Below are 19,680 nucleotides of genomic sequence, written 5' to 3' on the forward strand. Positions count from 1 at the left end.
GCTGGGAGAAACGGTGGCAAATGTGGATACAGGGCTTCAGTTTTGCAAATGAAAAAGATTTTGGAGAGGGTTGGTGATGACAGTTACACAACAACGTGAAGGTACTTAATGTCATTAAACTATATTTTTAGATGTTAAAAACAGTAAATTTTATGTGATATCTATAATATCACAATGTTAAAAATAATTTTAATAGACAAATGATTTGAATAGACATTTCTCCTGAGACAATATATAATAGTAAGAATACACATGAAATGCTACTCAGCATGATTTAATTATTATGGAAATGCAAATCAAAATTGAATGATACTATAAACTCATACCCCCTAGGATGGCTAAAATTAAACAAAACGAAAAATAAGTGCTGGAAATGAAATGGAGAAACTGGAATCCTCTAGATTGCTGCTAAGAATGTAAAATGGCACAGCCACTATAGAAAACAACTTGGCAATGCTTCAAAAAGTTAAACATGGAATAACCACATAATTCATCCATTCCATTCATAAGTATATATAAAAAAACTGAAAAGCATTGAAAAACTTGCATAGCAATATTATAGAGGTCCAAAGCATCCAAATTTCATCAATGAAAAAATAGTGCTTTAGATACATGACAGAACACTATTCAGTCATAAAAATTAATGAAGTACTCATACATAGTACACTGAGAATGAACATCAAAACCATTATGCTAAGGGAAAGAAGCCAGTCACAGCAGGTCACATATTATATGATTCTATTCATTTGAAATATTCAGAAATAGTAACTTCATAAAGACATAAAACAGATTACTAATAGCCAGGGGCTGCAAGCTACTGCTTAATGAGTATGTTATTTCCTTTTTAGGTGACAAAAATGTTTAGGAATTAGATATAGGTAATGGTTGCATAATATTTTGAATATGCTAGATGCCACTAAGTTAAGTTTTATCACATGTATTTCTTCATAAATAAAAAATAATACCCTATAACTGAGGTATGGTTAGAGGAATTATATAAACATCAACAGAAATATATTAGATTGCAGAACAAAAACATGGTGAACTATTAAATATTGGTATCTAATTAAGTCAAAAAGTATGTATGAAACTATTTCATGAAAATAAAAAAATATGTAATTATATATTAAAGACATGAGTTTACAGAGACATGCAAATGGTAAAGTGAATAAAACACCTCAGTGTTATACTATCCCTAAAATTATAGAAATAATACATTAAAAATACAAATAAACTATATGAAATATATTTTTTCTCCAAATATATTTTTGGCTACAGAAAATTCAGTAGCAAAACACTTCAAAAAGCAGGATGACTACAAAACTTTGACATTTTATTCAATAAAAAATACACAATCTGATTCCAATAGGTGAGTCTAAATACCCATAACTACTCCAATACCCATAACTACTGTACTTTGCATAATGACTGACCTTAGCACTAAGCTAAAACCTTGGTCTAACAACTACTAGGTCTTCCCAATCCATACTAACATAAATTCCGCATGAACAGTTCAGAGCAAGGCCTAACAATCATTTTCTTCCCTTACTTCTTGTACTACCTTGGGTATTTTATTTCACTCTTGTACATTTGTGTTCATTTGTAAACTGGAGATAAAAGTAATATCCGTAACACAACAGTTGTGAAGTTAATGTGAGGTAATAAATAGAAAGCTGATTAGTACTATACCTAAAACACACAAAATACTAAATTTGAGACCATTCATCTGTATTACAGCTTTAAACAAAACACTCCATATCACAAAATTTTATTCAGAGTCCTCAGATAGCAACAAACCTACTATTGCCTAAGTAATTCTTTGACACAAAGATTGAATGTGTTCATAACTACCTATGGACCTCACCACTAAGTGCACAGTAGAGTCACCTTGAAAACTTTAAAAAGAATCAACTTCAAGATTTACCCTAAAACTCCAACTCATATGAAGATTTGTTTCAGGGAGTGGCTTAGACATTCATATTTTCTTAAAAGTTTTCAGAAGAGTCTAATATACAGCTACTGTTTCAAAGCAAACTATGCATCTGATAAAGGATTAAAAACCAAAATCTAAAAAGAGCTCAAGAAACTCAAGAACAACAAAATGAAAAATACAGTTAAGAAATGAGCAGAAGACTTGAACAGCATTTTTCAAAGGTTGAAATTCAAATGGCCAACAGACATATGAAAAAATGTTCAGGATCACTAGCTATCAGGTAAATGCAAGTAAAAACTAAAATGAGGTTTTACCTCACCCCAGTTAGAATGGCTATCATCGAAAACAAATTAAAAAGAAAACAATAAATGCTGGTGAACATGTAGGGAAAAAGGTACCCTAATATACTTTTTATGGGAATACAAACTAGTGCAACCATAATGGAAAACAGTATCGAGATTCCTCAGAAATCTGAAAATGGATCTACCATATGACTCAGTCATCCCACACCTGGACATTTCCCAAACAAAATGAAATCAGCAAATGAAAGAGTTATCTGTATCCCCATATTTATTATAGCTCAATGCACAATAACTAAGATATGGAATTAACTCAAGTGTCCATCAACTGATAACTGGATAAAGAAAATGTGGTATATATACACTATGGAATATTACTCAACTGTTAAAAAGAATGATATCCTGTCTATTGCAACAAAATGGATACAAATGGAAACTACTATGCTTAATGAAATAAGCTAGTCCCAAACAAATATCATGTTTTCCCTGATTTGACACAACTAATATATGGAGTACAAAAATGTAATGTACATGAGCAAAACTGACATTTTTAGATTTGATTATTATTACAGCACTTGTCTATACACTTGTGGACAGTGGTTTTTCTATTTACTCTTTGTTGAATCTTTTATTTGGTAGAGGGTTAAGCTTGTGATTATAAAATAAACAGAAGATTTGTCATTATAAAAATTAAAAGAAATAAACAAGAGAGGAAGGAAGAATGAAGGTGGAAGCACGGGCAGGAGGGAGGGCAGGGTAAGAAGTACCTTTGTGCTCTTAAGTCTGTATATGAGAAATACATGGGCCGGCGCCGCGGCTCACTAGGCTAATCCTCTGCCTTGCAGCGCCGGCACACCGGGTTCTAGTCCCAGTCGGGGCACCGGATTCTGTCCCGGTTGCCCCTCTTCCAGGCCAGCTCGCTGCTGTGGCCAGGGAGTGCAGTGGAGGATGGCCCAAGTGCTTGGGCCCTGCACCCCATGGGAGACCAGGAGAAGCACCTGGCTCCTGCCATTGGATCAGCGAGGTGCGCCAGCCGCAGCGCGCTGGCCAAAGCAGCCACTGGAGGGTAAACCAACGGCAAAGGAAGACCTTTCTCTCTGTCTCTCTCTCTCACTGTCCACTCTGCCTGTCAAAAAAATAAAAATAAAAAAAAATAGAAATACATGAAGTTTGTTCACATTATAAAAATAAAAAATAAATATCTAAGAACCAACACCCCCCCCCCCCAAAAAAAAAGCACATCTAGGCCAGGCTCAGGCTCCACTCCCTCTGTAGTGATTCCTTATCTTCTCATAGTCAACTAGCCAATTACTCAAGTTTTAATGTGGGTGCTATAGAGTCAATCTCCATTTAGAGAAAGTAGATTAAAAATATGAAGCAGAATGTAGGATTTAGTGAATGAAAAGTGTGATGGCTATAGTTAGTAATTATAATACTTTTTATGTGCTTCATTTCTGAAGGTCTATCTTATATATGCTCTCATTTGATCTTTACAACAACCCAATGAGATATTTTAATTCTAAGGAAAATAAGGCTCTAAGAAGCTAGGTGAACTAGCCAAGATCATACATTCAAAAAGTGACAGAGTTGGTATTTCAGTTCAGGAATGATTACAAATCAATTATCTTAAACATTATGTCATATCACCACACTATACAAAAATAAATCTCACCTGATATAAAGTATACAGTTTTCATGAAAATTATTTCTTATTTCTAAAGTCAAACTGACAACCTACTATTAAACTCAGCAATGATTACTCTGAATGAGATTATAGGTAACTGTTCTTTTCATGTATCTGCATTTGCTAAATTTTGAAACAAAACATCTTTTTAAATACAAATATATCACATACACAGAGTCCCTAACAAACATATCTTACATTCCAAAACATTGAAACTGAATGGGAAAAAAAAAAGTTCTGTAGTGATATATGTTTCTCAGAACAAGCAGACCTTTCTCAATTTTATTTTTCTTAGTGAAAAGACACTGAAGCAAAATACAATTGCTCACCTGTGCACTGTCCTCCATTGGTTGGGTCTCCATAATAACCTGGCATGCAGTCTTGACACTGTTTTCCTGTGGTCAGATTTTTACACTGTTCACACACGTTGTTATTGATGCAAGTGCTATGTCCATTACACTGGCAAGCTAAAGAAAACAGGAAAAAGGATTACAAATATTTAGGTAATAGTATCAGATATTATAGCTATCAAGACAAAGAATTAATTTTAAAAATCTGGATTGGAGCCTGTGTTGTGGCATAGTGGGTTAATGCCACTGACTATAGCACCAGCATCTCATATGGGTGCCAGTTCATGTCCCAGCTGACCCACTTTTGATCCAGCTCCCTGCTAATGCACCTGGGAAAGCAGCGGAAAATGTCACAAGTGCTTGGTCCCCTGCACCTACATATGAGACCCAGAAGTAGCTCCTGGCTTCAGCCTGCCTGGTCCAGCCTGTTCGTTGTGGCCATTTGGGGAGTGAATCAGTGGAGGAAGGAAATTGATCTCTCTCTCTCTCCCTCTCTCTCTTTCTCTCTCTGTCCTCTCCTATTTTCTATAACTCTGCCTTTCAAATAAATATAATAAATCTTTTAAAAAATAAAAGAAAACAAAAATCTGGATTATAGCGAAGTCCAGAGGATATTTCCAATTTTTTAACACATAGGACATGTGGCTCTGCAAAACAATATACATAATTCATTGTTATTTTGAAATTTTAGTTTACCTCTTATAAAATATAGCACATAGATATTAAAGTGAAACCTACAAGTTTTAGCTACTGAGAGCACAGTTTTTAACATACTGATTAAAGATTCATGTGAATGAGGCTGACAATTGTGGCATAGCAGGTAAGGCCTCCACATGTGGTCATCCCACATGGGTGCTGGTTTGTGTCCTGGTTCGTTTCCCATTAGCTCTCTGCTATTGGCCTAGGGAAAACAGTAGAAGATGGCCTGATTGGAGTTGGCGGCAAGATGGCAGAATAGGAAGGGAGCACACTGATAGTCCAGGGAGAGACAGTTTAATAAAAGTGGAGATACTGCAGGTTCAAGGAAGAGTAGGGGAAGAAACAGCAGAGGAAACTCTTCTGGAACTAGTGATTCACAGTGGACCTGTGTGGAGAGCATGGGAGCCCACAGTTTGGGACACCAGCGGCAGACTCAACACACCAGCGCTGGAACGCGAGGTGAGCCAAACCTCAATAGCCCGAGACACCAGCAGGCAAGCGGAAAGAGGAGCCTAGAGGGAATGACCCCATGGGGGAAAAGTTCACCAGGCTAACTAGAAGAGAGAGACAGAAAAAAAAAAGTGACCGATACGGACACAAGTTTCTCTCTCTCCGCTCACTTCTCAAAGGCGAGCAAGACAAAGAGCAGGCGCCATCTTGGACATACGTCATAAGCAGGGCAACCTCAGGTCTGCACCAGCCCTGAGCCTAGCAGAAAAACCTGACTCTGGGGACAGGAGGGTGAATTAACAGGAGATTAGGACCTAGTGAATGTGTGGTGCTACTGAACTGAGACTGTGAAAAAAAGAGACGGTGCGGGAGAGAACTCACGGAATTCAGGTGAGTACTCTCCAGAGATTCTACAATTCGGTAACCTTGGCAACCCAGTGGGAGACTGCAGGAGAATTTGAGCCCACACTGAGGGCAGGACAGATTCCCTGTGTGGTCCTTGGGAAAGAGCTTCCGATCTCTGGCTCCTGTGGGTATATCATTTTCCTGCTCACTACCTCCAATTCTGTTCAGCTGTGTGGAATTACTTCCCTTTTGAAAAAGAAAGAAAAAGAAAAAGAAAAAGAAAAAGGGCCGGCGCCATGGCTCACTAGGCTAATCCTCCGCCTAGCGGCGCCGGCACACCGGGTTCTAGTCCCGGTCGGGGCGCCGGATTCTGTCCCGGTTGCCCCTCTTCCAGGCCAGCTCTCTGCTGTGGCCAGGGAGTGCAGTGGAGGATGGCCCAGGTGCTTGGGCCCTGCACCCCATGGGAGACCAGGAGAAGCACCTGGCTCCTGGCTCCTGCCATCGGATCAGCGCGGTGCGCCGGCCACAGCGCGCCGGCCGCGGTGGCCATTGGAGGGTGAACCAACGGCAAAGGAAGACCTTTCTCTTTGTCTCTCTCTCTCACTGTCCACTCTGCCTGTAAAAAAAAAAAAAAAAGGAAAAAAAAAGAAAAAAGGAAGGAAGGGAAGGGGGAGGGAAAGGGGAGGGGGAGGGAAAGGGGAAGGGGAAGGGGAAGGGGAAGGGGAAGGAAGGGGAAGGAAGGGGAAGGGGAAGGGAAAGGAAAGGAAAGGAAAGGAAGGGAGGGGAAAGGGAAGGAAGGGAACGGAAAGGAAAGGGAAGGGAAAGAAAGAGAGGAAAGAAGGGAAGGGACGAGAAGGGAAGGGAGGGGAGGGGAGGGAAGGGAAGGGAGGGGAGAGGAGGGAAGGAAAGGAAGAGATTTACCACGCCTAACCTGGGAGTGTCACCTTTAGCACACCCTTAACCCTAAGGAATCAGAGCTCTCAGGCCACACCCATCTCAAGTCTCTAAGGCTCCATCAAAAACAGACAGTCCACTTAATCTAGAGTCATAGTATAACAAGAAAAAACACCACAGTGAAGAAACCAAAGAATATCTCCAATATGCTAAACAACAAATTCAAAAAACAAGGTAATAAGAACAAGGAAGACACTATGAAAAAGACACCCCAATTCAAGATTATGAAGATGATGAGATAGAAGAAATGCAAGAAGCAGATCTCAAAAAATTGATAAGAACATTAAGAAGTTCTCAAAAACAAATTCTTGAACTACAGAAATCCTTAATGGACAAGATAGAAAATCTCTCTCATGAAAATGAAATATTAAGGAGGAATCAAAATGAAACGAAACAACTAGTACAACAGGAAACTGTGATAGTGACGAGAAATCATAATGAAATGAAGAATTCAATAGATCAAATGACAAACACATTAGAGAGCCTTAAAAACAGAATGTGTGAAGCAAAAGAGAGAATATTGGACATAGAAGACAGAGAACAGGAAAGGATACAGTCAAACCAAAGAAAAGAAGAGGAAATTAGAAATCTAAAACATATTGTGCGGAATCTAGAGGATACTATTAAAAAACCCAACATTCAGATTCTAGGAGTTCCTGAAGGCATGGAGAGGGAGAAAGGATTAGAAGGCCTTTTTAGTGAGATATTAGCAGAAAATTTCCCAGGTTTGGAGAAGGACAGAGACATCCTAGTACAGGAAGCTCATAGAACCCCTAATAAACAAGACCAAAAGAGATCCTCACCACGACACGTGGTAATTAAACTCTCCACAGTGAAACATAAAGAAAAGATCCTAAAATGTGCAAGAGAGAAACGTCAGATTACTCTCAGAGGATCTCCAATTAGACTCACAGCAGACTTCCCATCAGAAACCCTACAAGCTAGAAGGGAATGGCGAGACATAGCCCAGGGACTAAGAGAGAAAAACTGCCAGCCCAGAATATTATATCCTGCAAAGCTCTCATTTGTGAATGAAGGTGAAATAAAGACCTTTCATAGCAAACAGAAATTGAAAGAATTTGTCGCCACTCGTCCAGCCCTGCAAAAGATGCTTAAAGATGTGTTACACACAGAAACACAGAAACACGGTCATCAATATGAAAGAAGGTAAAGGAAGGAAACCTCACAGCAAAAGATCACAGGGAATTCAAAGCATATATTAGAAAATATCTTTGGCAAATGGCAGGGCAAAGTTACCACTTATCAATAGTCACATTGAATGTTAATGGCCTGAACTGTAAGTTAAAAGACACCGATTGGCTGACTGGCTTAAGGAACAAAACCCATCTATTTGCTGCTTACAAGAAACACATCTTTCCAACAAATATGCATACAGACTGAAAGTGAAAGGCTGGAAAAAGATATACCATGCCAACAGAAATGAAAAAAGAGCGGGCGTAGCCATCTTAATATCGGACAACATAAACTGTACCACAAAAACTGTTAGGAAAGACAAAGAGGGACACTATATAATGACTAAGGGATCAATTCAACAGGAAGATATAACGATTATCAATGTATATGCACCTAATTACAGGGCACCAGTTTATCTAAAAGATTTATTAACGGACTTAAAGGGAGACTTAGACCCCAATACAATAGTACTGGGGACTTCAATACTCCACTCTCAGAAAGAGACAGATCAATAGGACAGAAGATCAACAAGGATACAGTAGATTAAATGACACTATAGCCCAAATGGATCTAACAGATATCTACAGAACTTTTCATCCTACATCTAAAGATTTTACATTCTTCTCAGCAGTACATGGAACCTTCTCTAGGATTGACCACATACTAGGCCATAAAGCAAGTCTCAGCAAATTCAAAAGAATTAGAATCATACCATGCAGCTTCTCAGACCATAAAGGAATGAAGTTGGAAATTAGCAACTCAGGAATCCCTAGAGCATACACAAACACATGGAGATTGAACAACATGCTCCTGAATGAACAATGGGTCATAGAAGAAATCAAAAGAGAAATCAAAAACTTTCTGGAAGTAAATGAGGATAACAGCACAACATACCAAAACTTATGGGATACAGCAAAAGCAGTGTTAAGAGGAAAGTTTGTATCAATAGGTTTCTATATCAAGAAATTGGAAAGGCACCAAATAGATGAGCTTTCAATTCACCTCAAGGATCTAGAAAACCTACAGCAAACCAGACCCAAATCTAGTAGGAGAAGAGAAATAATTAAAATCAGAGAAGAAATCAACAGGATTGAATCAAGAAAAACATTACAAAAAATCAGCCAAACGAGGAGCTGGTTTTTTGAAAAAATAAACAGAATTGAAACCCCATTGGACCAACTAACGAAAAAAAGAAAAGACCCAAATCAATAAAATCAGAGATGAAAAAGGAAATGTAACAACAGACACCATAGAAATAAAAAGAATCATCAGAAATTACTACAAGGACTTGTATGCCAGCAAACAGGGAAACCTATCAGAAATGGATAGATTCCTGGACACATGCAACCTGCCTAAATTGAACCAGGAAGACATCGAAAACCTAAACAGACCCATAACTGAGACAGAAATTGAAACAGTAATAAAGGCCTCCCAACAAAGAAAAGCCCAGGACCAGATGGATTCACTGCTGAATTCTACCAGACGTTTAAAGAAGAACTAACTCCAATTCTTCTCAAACTATTCAGAACAATCGAAAAAGAGGGAATCCTCCCAAAGTCTTTCTTTGAAGCCAGCATAACCTTAATTCCTAAGCCGGAAAAAGATGCAGCATTGTAAGAGGATTACAGACCAATATCCCTGATGAACATAGATGCAAAAATCCTCAATAAAATTCTCGCCAATAGAATGCAACACATCAGAAAGATCATCCACCCAGACCAAGTGAGATTTATCCCTGGTATGCAGGGATGGTTCAATGTGCACAAAACAATCAACGTGATACACCACATTAACAGACTGCAGAAGAAAAACCATATGATTATCTCAATGGATTCAGAGAAAGCATTTGATAAAATACAACACCCGTTCATGATAAAAACTCTAAGCAAACTGTGTTTGGAAGGAACATTCCTCAATACAATGAAAGCAATTTATGTGAAACCCACGGCCAACATCCTATTGAATGGGGAAAAGTTGGAAGCATTTCCACTGAGATCTGGTACCAGACAGGGATGCCCACTCTCACCACTGCTATTCAATATAGTTCTGGAATTTTTAGCCAGAGCTATTAGGCAAGAAAAAGAAATTAAAGGGATACAAATTGGGAAGGAAGAACTCAAACTATCCCTCTTGGCAGACGATATGATTCTTTATTTAGGGGACTCAAAGAACTCTACTAAGAGGCTATTGGAACTCATAGAAGAGTTTGGCAAAGTAGCAGGATATAAAATCAATGCACAAAAATCAACAGCCTTTGTATACACAGGCAATGCCACAGCTGAGGAAGAACTGCTAAGATCAATCCCATTCACAATAGCTACAAAAACAATCAAATACCTTGGAATAAACTTAACCAAGGATGTTAACAATCTCTACATTGAGAATTACAAAACCTTAAAGAAAGAAATAGAAGAGGATACCAAAAATGGAAAAATCTTCCATGCTCATGGATTGGAAGAATCAACATCATCAAAATGTCCATTCTCCCAAAAGCAATTTATACATTCAATGCAATACCAACCAAGATACCGAAGACCTTCTTCTCAGATCTGGAAAAAATGATGCTGAAATTCATATGGACACAGGAGACCTCGAATAGCCAAAGCAATCTTGTACAACAAAAACAAAGCTGGAGGCATCACAATCCCAGATTTCAGGACATAACAGGGCAGTTGTAATCAAAACAGCATGGTACTGGTACAGAAACAATGGATAGACCAATGGAATAGAATTGAAACACCAGAAATCAATCCAAACATCTACAGCCAACTCATATTTGATCCAGGATCCAAAACCAATCCCTGGAGTAAGGACAGTCTATTCAATAAATGGTCCTGGGAAAATTGGATTTCCACGTGCAGAAGCATGAAGCAAGACCCCTACCTTACACCTTATACAAAAATTCACTCAACATGGATTAAAGACTTAAATCTATGACCCGACACCATCAAATTATTAGAGAGCATTGGAGAAACCCTTCAAGATATTGGCACAGGCAAAGAATTTCTGGAAAAGACCCGGGAGGCACAGGCAGTCAAAGCCAAAATCAACTATTGGGATTGCATCAAACTGAGAAGTTTCTGTACTTCAAAAGTAACAGTCAGGAAAGTGAAGAGGCAACCAACAGAATGGGAAAAAATATTTGCAAACTATGCAACAGATAAAGGGTTGATAACCAGAATCTACAAAGAAATGAAGAAACCCCACAACATCAAAACAAACAACCCACTTAAGAGATGGGCCGAGGACCTCAACAGACATTTTTCAAAAGAGGAAATCCAAATGGCCAACAGACACATGAAAAAATGTTCAAGATCACTAGCAATCAGGGAAATGCAAATCAAAACCACAATGAGGTTTCACCTCACCCCGGTTAGAATGGCTCACATTCAGAAATCTACCAACAATAGATGCTGGCGAGGATGTGGGGAAAAAGGGACACTAACCCACTGTTGGTGGGAATGCAAACTGGTCAAGCCACTATGGAAGTCAGTCTGGAGATTCCTCAGAAACCTGAAGATAACCCTACCATTCAACCCAGCCATACCACTCCTTGGAATTTACTCAAAGGAAATTAAATTGGCAAACAAACAAGCTGACTGCACATTAATGTTTATTGCAGCTCAGTTCACAATAGCTAAGACCTGGAACCAACCCAAATGCCCATCAACAGTAGACTGGATAAAGAAATTATGGGATATGTACTCTATAGAATACTATAAAGCAGTCAAAAACAACGAAATCCAGTCATTTGGAACAAGATGGAGGAATCTGGAAAACATTATGCTGAGTGAATGAAGCCAGTCTCAAAGGGACAAATATCATATGTTCTCCCTGATTGGCGACAACTAACTGAGCACCAAAGGGGAAACCTGTTGAAGTGAAATGGACACTATGAGAAACAGTGACTTGATCAGCTCTTGTCCTGACTGTTGATGTACAATGTAATACTTTATCCATTTTAGTATTTTCTCTTTGTTTTGTTCTAGTACTATCGGTTGAACTCTGTGATTAACAATTATAATAATAATTATTATATATAGAATAATAATTAACAATTATTCTTAGGTGTTTAAATTGTAACTGAAAAGTGATCCCTGTTAAATATTAGAGTGGGAATAAGAGAGGAAGGAGAAGTACAATTTGGGACATGCTCAATCAGACTTGCCCCAAATGGTGGAGTTAGAATCATGCCAGGGGATCCCAATACAATCCCATCAAGGTGGCATGTACCAATGCCATCTCACTAGTCCAAGTGATCAATTTCAATCCACAATTGATCACACTGATAGGTCTAAGAGTCAAAGGGATCACACAAACAAGACTAGTGTCTGCTAATACTAGCTGATAGAAAATAAAAAAGGGAGAGAACGATCCATCATGGGAAGCGGGATACACAGTAGACTCATAGATTGGCAGATGTCCTAAATAGCACTCTGGCCTCAGAATCAGTCTTTAAGGCATGCAGATCTGGCTGAAAAGCCCATGAGAGTATTTAAGCATGTAAAGCCAAGACACCCTGGAAAAAAAAGAAGAAGAAGAAGACCTAAATGGAAGATCTCTGCGAGTGAGATCCCAGTGGAAAGAATGGGCCATCAAAGAAGGAGGTACCTTTCTCTGAAGGGAGGGGAGAACTTCCACTTTGACTATGACCCTGTCGGAATAAGATCGAAGTCGGCGAACTCAAAAGGCTTCCATAGCCTTGGCAACTCATGAGTAGAGCCTAGGGAGATTACTGACGCCATAAACAAGAGTGTCAAGTTGTTAATTCAACAAACAGTATTTTACATTTGTGTTTCTGTGTGGGTGCAAACTGATGAAATCTTTACTTAATATATACTGAATTGATCTTCTGTATATAAAGATAATTGAAAAATGAATCTTGATGTGAATGGAATGGGAGAGGGAGCGGGAGATGGGAGGGATGTGAGTGGGAGGGAAATTATGGGGGGGGGGAGCCATTGTAATCTATTAACTGTACTTTGAAAATATATATTTACTAAATAAAAAATAAATAAATAAATAAAAAGATGGCCTGATTTTTGGGCCCCTTCTACCCATGTGAGAGACTGGGATGAAGTTCCTCTCTCCTGGCTTTGGCCTGTTCCCCTATCCCTGCCCCAGCCTTTGCAGCCATTTGAAGAATAAACCAGTGGGTAGAAGATCTGCCTGTCTCTCCCTCTCTTGGTAACTGATTTTTAAATGAATAAATAATCTTTTTTAAGAAGAGCCATGTGAATGTTATGGGTACTCTTTCAATAAGCCCAAGACTAAAGGAGTTAGCTTTCATGAAGAATGACACAATGTATCTTGATTATATTTATTTACTATAGAGAACTGTATAGCAATCGATCTTTAGTTCAAGAAAATCAGTTCATAGTAAAATTAACAAAACTATCTTAAATTAATTTGCATAAATGTGCATTTCTTAAGCAAGAAAAGCTCAAGGCTTAAAATTCTACTTAAATTTGAACTAAACAATAACATTCAAAGCCTGAGGTCTCTTCTATGAAGACAAATCTTAATATGTTTTGATATTAACAATCCAGCAGAACCTAAAAATTTCACATTGGGTATAAAATTCTTATATAAAAGCACCTACCCTTAGTGTTTATCAGGAATCAAATACTAACTTAATTTGGTAATTGCTTCTCTAAATATCATTATTACCTTTATAAACATTTTCATCATTATTGGAACTAAACACCTAGCTTTTAATTGAGCTTTCTATATAACCAGGAAAGCTAATAAGCCAACGATAGTGTGTTTGTGGCTAGCATCTATTCTAACTGGCCTCTGTACATACCACATCAGTTTTTAAACAGTATAAATACAACTCTATGACCAGATGTGGTACCAAGAAGTACACATGACTTACAATTTCTAATATCAAAACACTGTTGTGTGGAAGTTACTATTTCTAGAATCATTTCTAAAATAAGGAAGCCTGGAGGCCAGCACTGTGGCACAGTGGGTGAAGCCACCACCTGCAGTGCTGGCCTCTTATATGATTGCCAGTTCAGGTCCAGCTGTCCACTTCCAATACAGCTCCCTGCTAATGCAACTGGGAAAGCCTTAGAGGGTAGCCCAAGTGCTTGGGCCCCTGCAACTACCTGGGAGATCCAGAGGAGGTTCCAGGCTCCTGGCTTCAGTCTAGCCCAGCTCTGGCAGTTGTAGCCATTTGAGAATGGAAGATACATCTTCCAGAGGAATGGAAGATATATTTGCCCCTCCACTTCCCTCTCTCTTTCTCTCCCTCTCTCCGTAACTCTGCCCTTTGAATAAAATAAATAAATCTTTAAATGAATAAATAAAATGAGGAAGCCTGAGTTCCACAACTATCCAAAGTCACACAGCTAATATATACTAGAAACAAACACATATCTTAAACCCGAGTGAAAAAACCTAAATATTAAATCCTATATGAAACTGCTTTGTATGCATTAAATTCAACAATAATAAGTCTTTCAAAAGGCTAAGATAGGGTCATCAACTTGAATTAACATCAACAGAGAAATAAATGGGCAAAAAGTTAAAAAAAAAAAAACCTATACATTGCAGTAATTTTCCAAGGCATAAATCTATTTTAACATAGTGTAGAAATGACATGGTGTCATCGTAGAACACTGGGAAATAATCACCTTTTTCACAAACTTGAGAAATAATTATTTTCAAACTCTACTACATTATGAAATAATTAGGAGACAATAACAGGAAAAAGTGATAAATGAAGTGGAATGGGGATATAAAAACACTTCAAATGCTCAATTTTGTTTTAAAATATACAATATGGCTATGGAAAAGTTAGTGATGCTTATCTTAGTCTAGTAAAATTTTTCTGCATTATCAATTTTCTATAATAAATCCATATTACTTTTATACTAAGAAACAATAATGTAAATAACTTTAATTTTTAAATATTATAAGATTATTCTTTCATAGAAAAATTATTATGTGATACCACCCAGCTAAAAATAAAATTTATTAAGTGGTCACTACATGTAAAACATTATCTGATTTTCAAAATAATAGATGGATTAGTGTAAATACTTTATCAAGTTTATGGATACATGGAAGAATAATGGCGAAAAACAAAAATACTTTAACTTCCAGATAAGATGTATCAATTTAGCGTTTATTTAACATCCTCCTTACCTGGTACCACTGAAATAAAAAGGAAATTTTCCATCAACAACAGGAATTTGGGTACACTACACTAACAAAAGTAGGGAATAGTAACCTAAAATATCTCTTGAAATTAAAAGAGAACCACTGGAAAAATACCAAACACCTCCCTTCTTGAATGACAGAAATTCTGAAGAAGAGTTGACCAGGGGCAGTCAAGAAGCACATTACTGGAAGACCTTTGTGCGATGGCTGAAAGTGTGATGCAAGAAAAGTATCATGTAGTAGTGGATAAACCAAGCACAATACTGGAATAACTGAGACACAACTGCAAAAAAAATTTTAGTAAAAAAAAAAAAAAAAAAGGCTGCTGAGCATTGTCAGAGATTATAATTAATAAGATACCAACGGCAAGGAGAAAGCATGCCAAAAGAAGCAAAACCTGGAAACAATGGTTGTATCAAGCACAGACAATAAAAGGGTATTCTGATAAGTCTATCATTGTTTTATTTCCCATTATTAGCAGACTGTTGGATTACCAGGTAATATAAGCTTGCATCTAATAGTTCTCCCATGACAGATTGTTACTTGAAAGGTTTTAATTTCAACCTAGCTGTGTAACATGATAAAAACTAAAGAGAATACATCCATTCAGTTTTGTCTAAATTTTAAAACCAGCCCAGATGGCTCCTCATTTATGGAGACACAAACAGAAAACAAAAAAAGAGTCAAAATAAACCATAATGACAAATTCAGCATTCGATATGCAAATAAAGTACAAAGTTTGAAAAATATGTGCTCTCTAAAACAGATGTGCAACATTTTAAAATATCTTCTTGACATTCTCAATAAATTTCAAAAATATATACAAGGAAATTCAGGGCAAAACATATAAAGCAGTTTTTCAATACATAGCCTACCTAAGAAGAAAAGAGAATTATCAGACTGCAGAAATGAATCATGGATTCAAAACAAGAATGGTAAGGCAAGTTTGAACTAGTAGCACAACTTTACTATGTATAGGATAGAAAAGCAAAGGTAACAATCACGGGTTTCAAAATCCAGCACACAGGTCACTGGCACCTGAAGGAAGGAAGCTAAATGGAATCACGTTCAAAGTGCACTTATCACTCTCTAGTTATGTACTTTTCTACTTAAGTACTTATCATAAATAGCTCCTATGTGTGAAAAATGTATAAAACACACAAGCCCCAAATCAGCAGGAAAGATTCTTAAGTCCAATGAGTTGTGTGTATAATAGAAAAATGTCACTTGTGAAAACTTAAAGACTTAGCCAGGCTATGTGTTGGGCTGATATGCACATTGTCCATATAGGTATTATTTTTACCATTAGAAAACATTCAATTAATGTAAAAAATAAAGAAATGAAGAGCAGAGGAACATGAGGTATGTGGGGGGGGGGATAAAATGACAAACAAAATCCTATTATATTCAATAAACATTAAAATGGAATGAAATAAACAGTTCAATGAAAAAACAAAATCCACCAAACTCAAGAAAAAGTGAAAACTTAACTTTGTGCTATTTACAACAGACACATTCTAGGTTCAAGTCACACAGACTGAAAGCAAACAGATGAAAATAAATCATACAAACAGCAAGTATAACAATGTCACAATGGCTATAGAAAGAACAACTAAATATACTTTTAAAAAGTATCACTAGAGGGCCGGCCAGTATCACTAGAGGGCCGGTGCCGTGGCTCACTTGGCTAATCCTCCGCCTGCGGTGCCGGCATCCTGGGTTCTAGTCCTAGTTGGGGCACCAGATTCTGTCCCAGTCGCTCCTCTTCCAGTCCAGCTCTCTGCTGTGGCCCGGGAAGGCAGTGGAGGATGGCCCAAGTGCTTGGGCCCTGCACCCGCATGGGAGACCGGGAGGAAGCACCTGGCTCCTGGCTTCGGATCGGCACAGCACCCTGGCCATAGCAGCCATTTGGGGGGTGAACCAACGGAAGGAAGACCTCTCTCTCTGTCTCTCTCTCTCTCTCACTGTCTAACTCTGCCTGTCAAAAAAAAAAAAAAAGTATCACTAGAGATAAGCAAGGCATTTTATAATGATAATGAGTGGCAATCCATCAAGAATAAATAAAAAATGTATGTAAAAATATACCCAAAACCTTAGCTCCTTACATGGAGTAAGCACTAAGAGGAATGAAAGGAGAAATATACAATTCAACAGTAAGTTAGAGACTTGAATACCTTCTTTTCAATAATGGATGGAAAAACTAGAACGAAAATCTGAACGAGAAAAAAGGCTAGGGCAATATAACCCAAATGAAACAAATAGACATAAGTTGAAAAGTCCACTCAACAGTGGCAGACTATGTATATTTTTCTAAAATATACTTGAAACATTCTCCAGAATATGCCATATTCTAAAACACAAACAAGCTTCAACAAATTGGAAGGACTTAAGTCATATGAAGTATGTTCTCTAAACACAATAGAATGAAATTAAAATCAGTAACAGGGGCTAGCGTTGTGGCATAGTGGGTTAAGTCACAGCCCGCAATGCCGGCATCCCATTTGGGCAGCAGGTTCTCCCTCTCCCTCCATCCCTCTAACTCTGCCTTTCCAGTAAATAAATGTTTTCTTTAAAATTGGTAATGGGTAAAATTTAGGAAAGTCACAGATACATGGAAATACAAACACACTCCTGAAATACACCAATGGGTCAAAGAAGGAATCACACAGAAATTAAAAAACACCTTGAGTTCAATGCAAATAAAAACATAATATACCTAATATACCAGGACCTATGAGACAGAGTGAAATCACCTCTCAGAAAATATTTACATCCATAAAAGTTTACATTAAAAAAAAGGAAAGGAAAACTTACATTAAAAAAGAAAGTCATCCAAATATTCTACTTTAAGAAACTAAAAACTGAAGAACAAATTAAATCCCATGTGGAAAAAAGACCTATTCCACCTAAAAATTCTACACCAACAAACTAGCTCAAACCAGCCAAGTAAGTTTAGCTTTCCAAGACCATCCAGAAGCCCTCAATCTGCTGATTAACTGTAGCTGCAGAAGAAAGAAAAGAAAAAAAAAAAAAGCAGGAGAAATTGGAGAAGGATCTAACTGAATGCAATACAAATAGGTGAAACAGAGAATCATAAATTAAACTATGTTACACAGTAGGCATCAAGTGCTATTTTAAATACTTACAAATAACTGAAAAATAGGTTTACGAATTAGAAACATATAAATAAATAGTGAACTGAAATACAGTTTAAAGGAGATGTAAGGACAAAAAAAAATACATATCTGACAGCAAGAAAATTTGGCGGCACATTTATCCTAGCAGTTATGATGCCAGTTAAGATGCCTCCCTCCGGGCAAGTGTGTAGAGCAGTGGTTAAGGTAACTCCTGGGCGGGCGGCGCTGTGGCATAGCGGGTAAAGCCGCTGCCTGTAGTGCCAGTATCCCATATGGGTGCCAGTTCGAGACCCAGCTGCTCCACTTCCAATCCAGCTCTCCGCTATGGCCTGGGAAAGCAGTAGAAAACTGTACAAGTCCTTGGGCCTCTGCACCTTGATGGGAGACCTGGAAGAAGCTCCTGGCTCCTGGCTTCAGATTGGTGCAGCTCCAGACATTGTGTGTGTGTAACTCTGATTTTCAAGTAAATAAATAAATCTTTTAAAAAAAGATAACTCCTGGGACGCACACATCTCATACCTAAATGTCTGAATCCTGGCTCTGCTCTAAATTCTAACATTCCTGCTGATGTATTGTTAGATGAGAGAAGGGAGCAGCTAATGATTCAAATAGTTATTTTTTCTTATAATGATTTTCTTCATAAGAAAATTATTTAAACCAAAAATAGGGACCAGCATTGTGGTACAACGGGTTAAGCCACTACTTGCAATGCCAAAGTCCCCATATGAGTGCTGGTTTAAGTCCTGTTTGCTCCACTTCCAATCCAGCTCCCTGCTAGTGTGCCTGGGAAAGCAGCAAAAGATGGTCCAAATACTTGGGCCCCTGCCACCCATGGCAGAGGACTGGATGGAGTCCCAGTTTCCTGTCTATGACCTGGTCCAGCCCTGGCTGTTGCAGCCATTTCAGGAGTGAACCAGAAGTCATTCTGTGTGTGTGTGTGTGTGTGTGTGTGTGTGTGTGTATCTACACTTTAAATAAATAAATCGTTTTCAAGAAAGCAGAAATTATATATTATATAGTGATTATAACAGGTGAAAGTAAATGTGACAATAGTTGCACAAAGGAAAGTAAAGAAACAAGTTGAAGTATACTATTGTAATAGTCTTTCCTCACACATGGAATAGTATAAGACTGATTCAGAGTAGACTGCAATAAGATAAAGATGACTATTACAATCACTGTAGTAGACACACACACACACAAAATATAGTTAGCTATCCAATAAAGGTGATGAAAATTGACTTAAAAATATTCAGTAAACCAAAAATAGTAAAAAGAGGAACAGCCAAGAAAAAAGAAAATTTTAAAAAGTAACACAATGGTAGTTTAAACTCAAAAATAGCAACATTGTATTAAATGTAAATTAATAAAATGCCCTGATAAAAGACAAAAATTATCAGACAAAATTTAAAAACAAAAAAGACCTATATGCTGTGTACAGAGATTCATTATACATGAAAACACA

The 19,680-nt window shown here is 37.7% G+C and overlaps 1 protein-coding gene across 6 annotated transcripts in view; it reads right to left on the minus strand.

Moving 5' to 3' along the window:
- The window catches only part of ATRNL1 (attractin like 1), an 818,312-nt gene that overhangs the window by 534,479 nt on the left and 264,153 nt on the right, over window positions 1-19,680 (minus strand). For all 6 annotated transcript variants that reach the window (XR_011382205.2, XM_089314254.1, XM_070057169.2 and 3 more), the window contains one exon: window positions 4,246-4,383. Coding sequence is in view for 5 of the 6 variants with exons in the window: in XM_089314254.1 (XP_089170380.1) it covers window positions 4,246-4,383 (138 nt within the window). In the remaining variant the exon portion in view is untranslated. The remainder of the gene's footprint in view (window positions 1-4,245; window positions 4,384-19,680) is intronic.

The sequence above is a fragment of the Oryctolagus cuniculus genome, chromosome 15, assembly GCF_051225735.1.
Source record: "Oryctolagus cuniculus isolate XC-2025 breed Fujian yellow rabbit chromosome 15, ASM5122573v1, whole genome shotgun sequence".
NCBI lineage: Eukaryota > Metazoa > Chordata > Mammalia > Lagomorpha > Leporidae > Oryctolagus > Oryctolagus cuniculus.